Below are 9,452 nucleotides of genomic sequence, written 5' to 3'. Positions count from 1 at the left end.
CATCTCACATGTTGAGTGACAGGCAACATATTGAGAGATTTAACCTGACCAAAGATATCGATGTTGTTCTGAATCTCCGACACCATATTCTAAATGTTCCTCATCTTTATGACTTGTTCAAAGAAAAACTTATTCCCTGTTTCCAAAGGAGAGAAGAAGCAACTTAAAAAATATAAGCTCCAATTATATTCCTTTGCAACCAGGGTTGAAGATTCAGAGAGAATAATTAGCCTCTCACAAGTTAGTCCTAGACTTGATGTGCTGCATTATTTTTTGTAAATATGAATTTACTTGTGTATGTCGAATGCTAGATCTTTTTTATGTAAGGTTTAATATATTAACTCATACGATAACCAGAGCAACAATTTATTTCCATCTATAGGAATCCAAAGAAAAAGCTCTTGCATGTTTTATCTGATCGCGAGACAGACCCTTGTAAAAAATGAAATTAACATAAATAATTGAGTATGGTGGAAGTGGCTATTGAAGCAAGAACTTACTTCTCCATCATCCAAATCACTTATTCGATGCAACATCTTAATCTCTTTGCCACACGTTCACAGATCACGATTATATGGTTTTAAATTAGCCTTTCACCTAATTGTCACAATCTCCCAGCCTCTATATAAAAGCCATATCCTCCATATCATCAATGCATCAAGCACTCAACAACATACAAAATCCTACACCATCATTTGCATTCCTTTCCAAAACCATCATTCACCAAAACTAAAACCATGTTGATGAAGCAATCTCTCTTGTGCTTCTTACTTGCACTGATAGTTCCCTTCATGTGTTCCACCACAACAGTAGCACAATTAGCACCAGTTGGTGCACCTGTACAACCAGCAAAACCTACTCCAACCCCACCAGCAGCATCTCCAAAACCATTGGTACCCTCATTACCACAATCACCAAGTCCAAGTGATGCCACTTCCGACACTCCAGCAGTTGACATTGTTGGAATCTTGAGAAAAGCAAAGTCATTCAACATCCTAATCCGCCTCATGAAAACCACCCAATTGATCAACCAACTCAATGCACAGCTTCTCACTACTAAATCAGGTGGCTTAACCATTCTTGCACCTGATGACAGTGCCTTCTCTGAACTCAAAGCAGGCTTCCTCAACACTCTCTCTGATGGACAAAAGCTTGAACTCTTGCAGTTCCACGTTCTTCCAGACTATGTCTCCAGCTCTAACTTTGATACTCTCACCAACCCTGTGAAAACACTTGCAGGTGCTAAACCTGGAAAGGTGGAACTGAATGTGGTGAGCTACGGAGGGAGTGTGAACATCTCAACTGGTGAGGTTAACACCACCATCAATGGCATTATATATACTGATAAGCATCTTGCTATCTATAAAGTGGGTAAGGTGCTTCTTCCTATGGACTTCTTTGCTGTTGCTAAGGCACCTGCAAAGGCACCTTCTTTGGCTCCAGAACCATCTGCAAATGCGCCAAAAGCTGATAAGGGGAAGCCATTATCCCCAGATTCTTCAGAGTCATCTCAGATTAATTCCACAAACGAGAACTCTGGCACTATGAAAATCACTGTTCATGGAAAGTGGGTGTCCCTTGTTCTTGGAGCTGTTCTGGTGACTGTATTGTCATCATAAACCAGAATATGATTTGATGAATTTACCAAAAGGCATGCTATTTTTTATCATGCAGTTAATATTTAAGAGTGCTCTTATTGCGAGAAAGGAGTGAGTACTAGTGTTGTGAGTTTATCAAGAGTGGATTAGAGTATCGGAGACTTTTGTTCCCTCTGTGAATTTATTCTAAGATATGCTATGGTTGCTTCAATTTTTTTTCAGTTCAGATACTATAATAGGTTGCATTGCAATACAAAAGTGCCCCACTTTTCACAAAGACATTGATTATTTCTCTGCTGTGTAAACTTCAGATTTAAACCGCGATCACTCGTTAGCCATTTACTTGAAGTAGCTAGATAATTGAATTCATATTTTATTTTAATGAGACTTCAATTGTTGATCTGCAACAAGTGTCGTCTATCTGTACTTCAGTTGCATCGCAGTAGCATAGCTTCGTCATATTACAAGTTGACATCGACAAAGTTTGGAGAGAGTTGTGGTTCAGAAAGTACAAAAACGCAAACTTAGAGATAGCACTTAACGATGTTACGTTTATAGATACAACGCTTGTTAGAGAACTGAATTTACACTAATAATACGTCCTTCTCTAAATGCTTAAGGCAAAACCAATTGGACAAAAGAAAGAAATTAACCTCCACTAAAGCAAAACCAAATAATTTTTATTCCAAGTCTTTTAAACATATTTGTATTAAACTGAAATAAATTTCTATCGGTTCATCTACATGTTCGGTGATATGGTATAAAATTTTTACTTAATTAAACAAATCTTTATCAAGAAAGTAACTATTAATTTGGCTACATAAAAAATATGTCAACCAATCTACCTATAAAGCTGTCCAGTTAGGTAATTAGGTTTAATAATAAGCTAATCTAACTCAACTCACTTTTATGATGAATTTATAAAATTATAATTCAACGCAACTCACTAATTCCATGGATTAGCTCATGAGTTAACTCAGTAAATTTTAAATATATTTTTTAATAAAAACTTTAAAAAAATCTTAAAAATATATAATTAGTGATAAAAAAACGGTTGGCCTTTATAATAAGAGCGCTTACATCAACCCCATTGTAATGGGTTAGCCTAATAAGGGCATCTCCTATAAATGCATCGGACCCGTTCTTCCGCCGCAATTGCAATACCTTTCAATTTAAAAAGTACCAAGAATAATTATATCCTTACGGAAAATAGTCAATAATTTTATTTTATTTTATCAATAAATGATAATTTCCTTTATAATAATGATCATCTTTTAATTTGAATTTAAAAAAAAAATTATTTTAATTTGACTAAATCTTCATTTTAGTTTTCGAAAAGTTTAAAGTTAGTATTTTAATATTTGACACGTTAGTCTCTAACTTCTTTCTCCGTTATTTATTTTAGTCCTTAATCTCAGACTTTATTAAGAAATAGTAACAAAAAACCTGACTTGTTACATTAAATGTCATGTCAAAAGCATAGTTGACAAAAATAATGTTATTTTTATAAGCTTAGTTGGCAGAGACAACATCAGTTTTAGAAGTCTAAGTGTATATGCAGAATCTCACCCAAGCTCGTCTTTAAATTCATGTTTGGCAACGAAATATTTAGAGATTAAAATTTATTATAGTGTAAGAAATAGAATGAGATAGAGAATTTGGTAACTTTTTTTTTTTTAATCACCCTGTGAGTTATTTTTTATTTTGGGGATGACAAACCCTAACTTTACACTTTTAGGGGACAACGAACAACCTATAACATATTCATTTTCAGCAAATAAGTCTCTAGTTTAGGAATGCTTTTTTCAAGTCACTGAATAATCTTTTAATATCATTCTTATATTCTGAAATTGCAGAATTTTGCTTATGCAAATCAACCTTCAATTGTTTAATCTTTGAATTCTTTTTATTTAGAAGATTTTTTAGATTGCTCCCTATCTTGAACCAACCCCTTTCCTTTCTTAACTGTCATGGACAATTTATCCCTAAGCATGTTAGTCTTTTCCTCTAATCGTTTAAGATCTTACAATAAAGAATTTCTTTTTTCATTTAATGCTATAATACTTTGAAATGCCATTTTCAACTCATTTGATAGCCAAAAACTCTAATAGTGAAAGACTATAGAAACATAAATCTAACACTACTCTAACACCAACTAGGCTTCCAAAATGACATCATTTTTTTGCAAACTAGACTTTTAAAATGACATCGTTTTTGTCAAATAAGTTTCTGACATGATACTTAATATGATAAGTTAACTTTCTGTTACAATTTTTTAATGGAATATAAGTTTAGGAACAAAAATAAATGATAAAAGAGGAAATTAGTGTCTAACGTGACATTTTAAATTTTTCAAGGATGGACTCAAACTTTTTAAGAACTAAATTGAGAATTTAAGTTTTTTAATTTATACATTTTAAATTTTAAGATAAATTATGAAGAAAATAAGAAAAAGTTTAAAAATTTATCTAAATTAAAAATTAGATAATTTGTAATTTTCACTTTATATATCTATAGAAGACAAAACATATTAGATTTTTATAAGGTTAAATTATAATTTTGATTTTATACTGGATTTCATTTCTATTTTTATACTTGCATAAATAAATTTTATATTTTGATTTTTTTTAAAATTTTAAATTAAAGATTGAATTTGATCATTTAATAAAATTACAATAGAGTTAGAGTATTTTGTTTTTTGTCTAAATCATAAGTAATTTTATAGGAGGTAATTATATTTGAGTTAATAGGATTATTATATGTGATAAAGTTTTTAATCTAAATACTCGATTTAATGTTAGAGTATTTTGATATAAAGAATAAAATAAAAAAAATGATATTACGTATATAATCCAATATACATACATATATATATATATATTATATGAAAAGATTAAAATAAAAATATTGCTAAATATATAAAAATAAATAAATTTAACACTCAAAACTTAGAAATTAAAATAAAAAAATATGTCAAACTTATGATCAAATTGCAAGATAGACGCATCGCTATTCGCTAGATGTATGATGATAACATACCAATTATGACGTGAAAGCAAAATAGTTGCATAAGTTCACATCTTAACGCACCAGGTAAGGCAATGCTTTGGTTCAGCCTGTTCTCACTCCCAACTCCCAATCATGATTGATACACCACCTCTCCATGACAGGTAAGTCAAAAACACAATGCCATTTCCCATATATCTTACATCCCTGATGCAACACCTCAATCTCCCTTGCCAGCTAGCAACAATGAATGTTCACAAATCACAGTTTTTAACTATGTTTTTCACCTACCTATCATTGTCTCCCTGCCTGAAATTTGCTCTATAAAACCTATCTCAGCCATATCATCAATGCATCAAGTGCTCATTCCCAACACAAATCCTACCATTTACATTCCTTTCCGAAACCATCCTAACTTTTATTCGCCAATACTAAAATGATTATGAAAAGGCAATCTCTCTTGTGCTTCTCTCTTGCATTGCTAATTTCCCTCGTGTGTTCTACCGTGACTCTGGCACAATTAGCACCAGTTGGTACACCAGTACAACCAGCAAAACCTCCTCCAACCCCACCAGCAGCATCTCCAAAACCATTGGTACCCTCATTACCACAATCACCAAGCCCAAGTGATGCCACTCCTGACACTCCAGCAGTTGACATTGTTGGAATCTTGAGAAAAGCAAAGTCATTCGACATCCTAATCCGTCTCATGAAAACCACCCAGTTGATCAACCAACTCAATGCACAGCTTCTCACTACTAAATCGGGTGGCTTAACCATTCTTGCACCTGATGACAGTGCCTTCTCTGAACTCAAAGCAGGCTTCCTCAACACTCTCTCTGATGGACAAAAGCTTGAACTCTTGCAGTTCCACGTTCTTCCAGACTATGTCTCTAGCTCTAACTTTGATACTCTCACCAACCCTGTGAAAACACTTGCAGGAGCTAAACCTGGAAAGGTGGAACTGAATGTGGTTAGTTACGGAGGGAGTGTGAACATCTCAACTGGTGAGGTTAACACCACCATCAATGGCATTATATATACTGATAAGCATCTTGCTATTTATAAAGTGGGTAAGGTGCTTCTTCCTATGGACTTCTTTGCTGTGGCCAAGGCACCTGCAAAGGGACCATCTTTGGCTCCAGAACCATCTGCAAATGCGCCAAAAGCTGATAAGGGGAAGCCATTATCCCCAGATTCTTCAGAATCATCTCAGATTAATTCCACAAACGAAAACTCGGGCACTGTGATAATCAATGCATGTGGAAAGTGGGTGTCCCTTGTTCTTGCAGCAGTTATGGTGACTGTGTTGTCATCATGAACAAGTATATGATTTGAATTTACCAGCGCCCTAGATAATAGCTCTCGTGCTTTAAGAGTATTATGATTGTGATCTGCAGGAAGGAGTGAATGTTTTAGTGGTGAATTATCAGTGTGGATTAGGGGACCTGAGATTGTTGTATTCCTCTACGGATTTTTTTATTCTAAATATAAGTGTTATGCTATGGTTGTTTGACTTGATTCAATATTTTGCAGGCTATGCTAATTAAAATCTCTAATTTATTGATAAAATTAGGAATGGAAAAAGAAGATTTGCTTAATTTACGAAACCAATAGCTAGGTTGAAATGCAATACAAAAATTAATGTTCCACTTTCTCCAAAGAGATTGATTATTTCTTTTCTAAGCATACTTTAGATTCAAGTCACAGTCATTCGTTAGCCATTTACCTGAATAGCAAAATATAAATAGCAAAAATCGTAATAGTTGATATGAAACTTGATTCGAGGGGAAACGAAGACTGGATATTTATCTCACACGTATTGTTACTCTATCAAAATTTTCACTTACTTAAATGATAAATGTTGGAGTGTTCTTGTAAGATCACACCTTCTACCGTACCGAAACTACATCTCAACCGTGAAAGTTGTTGCTTACTACCACAAAACAGTATTTCAGTCGTTCAAAGTTCATTCGAGGTCAATCAATAGAACAAAATTAAAATCATTGTGTTAAACTTCTGTATTTTAAGAACATCTTTATTCAAGTTATTATGTTAATTAGGGACCTTTCTTTCACAATTTTATTCGCCTTATTTTATAAACCTAGTTCCTTCTTTAAAACAAGTAACATAAGATTTCTCTGTGCTTTCATTTCTGAATGAGCATATATTTTAAAAATTATAAAATCAATTAAGTATATAATTCAACTTTTATATACTTGGTTAAATACTAGGAAAAATACAGTCAATCAATTAAATATAAAATAAAATTAACTTTGCATCAATCAATTAAATATTAGCAATTTTTGTTGTAATTGATTATATAATATAATGAGATATTATCCTTCGTTAAATTATAGAGTATAATTTTAGTACGCTGTCGGGGTAAAAAAACTTACACCGCCAACTAATTAGAATATAACGTAAAGATAATATTTATATTATTTTACAAAAGTTTATTATTCTTCTTTAATATGAGAATTCATAATTATATAACAATGTAAAAAATATTTACATTATTAATTTACTTTAATTAAATTATTTTATCTACTATTATGATAAAAAAATAAATAATCAAGTTTATAATATAAAAAGTTCGCATAACCAAAATGTGTACTAATAATATATCTCCTATCTATAATTTATATCTATTATCTAGCCATAATAAAAAAAATTTAAAACCTCATTTTAAAAAAATAACACGTATCAATTTCTCATACACAGAATTCAATTCATAAATATTATTCCAGTGACTTTCCAAATTTAGTATGTTTTATATTTGTTGCCACAAATTATCAGAATAAATAATATTTTTTTTTACGAAAATCATGTTTGATTTCATTTACAATAAATGAGACTTTCCAAATATGTATAATTTAAAATGTAGTAGATTCATTATTTAATTTGAATTAAAATTTTAATAAACTAACACCCAGATATGTAAAAAATTATAGATTAATGTAAAAAAAATCATTTATAGCTTTATATTTTATGGGAAGAAAACAGCACAATCACACAAACCTTTCACATACTTCTCGGAGTATCCTAGACTACTACATACGAAGTCCAGAAACAAAACAACCATAGATAACACAACAAAACATGCGTATTTTAAAGAACCAAATTCACAGCTTCCTAATACACCTTTCTCCATTAGCCTTGCATCATTGTTGCCACCAATGCAAGTCCAAGTGACACCCACTTTCCACACACACCGATCTTCATGCCAGAGTTCACCGCAGTGGGATTAACTTGTGACGAATCTGAAGATGATGAAGCATCCTTATCAGGCTTAGGTGCCTTTGCTGCATCACTTGAAGGTTCTGGAGCCAAAGAAGGTGCCTTTGCAGGTGCCTTAGCAACAGTAAAGAAGTCCATAGGAAGAAGCACCTTACCCACTTTATAAATAGCAAGATGCTTATCGGTATACACAATGCCATTGATGGTGGTGTTAACCTCACCAGTTGAGATGTTCACACTCCCTCCGTAACTCACCACATTCAGTTCCACCTTTCCAGGTTTAGCCCCTGCAAGTGTTTTCACAGGGTTGGTGAGAGTATCAAAGTTAGAGCTAGAGACATAGTCTGGAAGAACGTGGAACTGCAAGAGTTCAAGCTTTTGTCCATCAGAGAGAGTGTTGAGGAAGCCTGCTTTGAGTTCAGAGAAGGCACTGTCATCAGGTGCAAGAATGGTTAAGCCACCTGATTTAGTAGTGAGAAGCTGTGCATTGAGTTGGTTGATCAATTGGGTGGTTTTCATGAGGCGGATTAGGATGTTGAAAGACTTTGCTTTTCTCAAGATTCCAACAATGTCAACTGCTGGAGTGTCAGGAGTGGCATCACTTGGACTTGGTGATTGTGGTAATGAAGGTACCAATGGTTTTGGAGATGCTGCTGGTGGGGTTGGGGTAGGTTTTGCTGGTTGTACTGGTGCACCAACTGGTGCTAATTGTGCTACTGTGATGGTGGAACACATGAAGGAAACTATCAGTGCAAGTGAGAAGCACAAGAGAGATTGCTTCTTCATCGTCATTTTAGTTTTATTGAATGAGGATCTAATGATATTGGAAAGAAGGAAGTGTACTTGCAATGATGAGCACTTGATGTGTTGATGATATGAAGGAGTGTAGGGTTTTTATTGAGGCTTGGAGAGAATGATAGGTAGGTGAAAGGCTTTGTTGTAGAACCTTAAATTGTGATTTGTGAACGTATCTCTTTGTATCTGGCGAGGAGATTAAGGTGTTGTGTCATTGAAGACAGATATATACAGGTAAAAGAGAATAGGGTGATAATGAAGTGTGTTCTTGCTGGAAAGGAACATGAAAAAGTAGGGATAGAAAGTGAGCATATACAAAAGAATTAGATGCCCGAATGCGTTGTGAGGACCTCATACTCTCATTATGCGACAATGACATTATGGTGGTGCATCAATGAAGAATGAAACGTTGGAAAAGTGAGAGGTTAATTGAATGTGGCCAATTAAAGGAGTTGGATGGATGTGTTGCTTTCAATTAGGATCAGTGTAAAATCCATCCCTTTATAGCTCAAAAGAATTCATTTTCCAATGGATTTGGATCGGAATAGCAATAATTGTGGGTGTCTTAATATGAAAGATATATATGGTTGTCACAGTGTTGTGCCTGTTTTTCGTTTCCTGACATGATCGTTAAGTTTTAGTTAGTAGATAAATCTTTTTTATAAATTAAAATGTATGTGTTATAAAACAAAAGTTATTATTTACTAGTTATTGGGTTAATTTTTAGTTGTCTATATTTTTAATAAAAATTAAATTATTAGTATAAACTTTTTTAGTCATTTTACATCTTATTTCGAAGAAATTAGTTTAATT

The 9,452-nt window shown here is 33.2% G+C and overlaps 2 protein-coding genes across 2 annotated transcripts; one reads left to right on the top strand and one right to left on the bottom strand.

Moving 5' to 3' along the window:
- The first annotated feature begins 664 nt into the window (after nucleotides 1-664).
- LOC113857856 (fasciclin-like arabinogalactan protein 12) lies at nucleotides 665-6,132 on the top strand. Its single transcript, XM_027490099.1, has 2 exons — nucleotides 665-1,592; nucleotides 5,900-6,132. The coding sequence occupies exons 1-2, from the start codon at nucleotides 738-740 to the stop codon at nucleotides 5,906-5,908; spliced, it is 864 nt and encodes a 287-aa protein (XP_027345900.1). The 5' UTR covers nucleotides 665-737; the 3' UTR covers nucleotides 5,909-6,132.
- A 1,427-nt stretch (nucleotides 6,133-7,559) lies between these two features.
- Nucleotides 7,560-8,707, bottom strand: LOC113857650 (fasciclin-like arabinogalactan protein 11). The gene has a single exon (XM_027489746.1). It carries the CDS (start codon nucleotides 8,634-8,636, stop codon nucleotides 7,758-7,760), a length of 879 nt encoding a protein of 292 aa, XP_027345547.1. The 5' UTR covers nucleotides 8,637-8,707; the 3' UTR covers nucleotides 7,560-7,757.
- Between the last annotated feature and the right edge of the window lie 745 nt (nucleotides 8,708-9,452).

This window comes from Abrus precatorius, unplaced genomic scaffold (genome assembly GCF_003935025.1).
Source record: "Abrus precatorius isolate BTA unplaced genomic scaffold, Abrus_2018 Scaffold2, whole genome shotgun sequence".
Classification (NCBI taxonomy): domain Eukaryota; kingdom Viridiplantae; phylum Streptophyta; class Magnoliopsida; order Fabales; family Fabaceae; genus Abrus; species Abrus precatorius.
The sequence above is the reverse complement of the archived record's forward strand: the minus strand, read 5'-3'. Positions and strand labels throughout refer to the sequence as shown.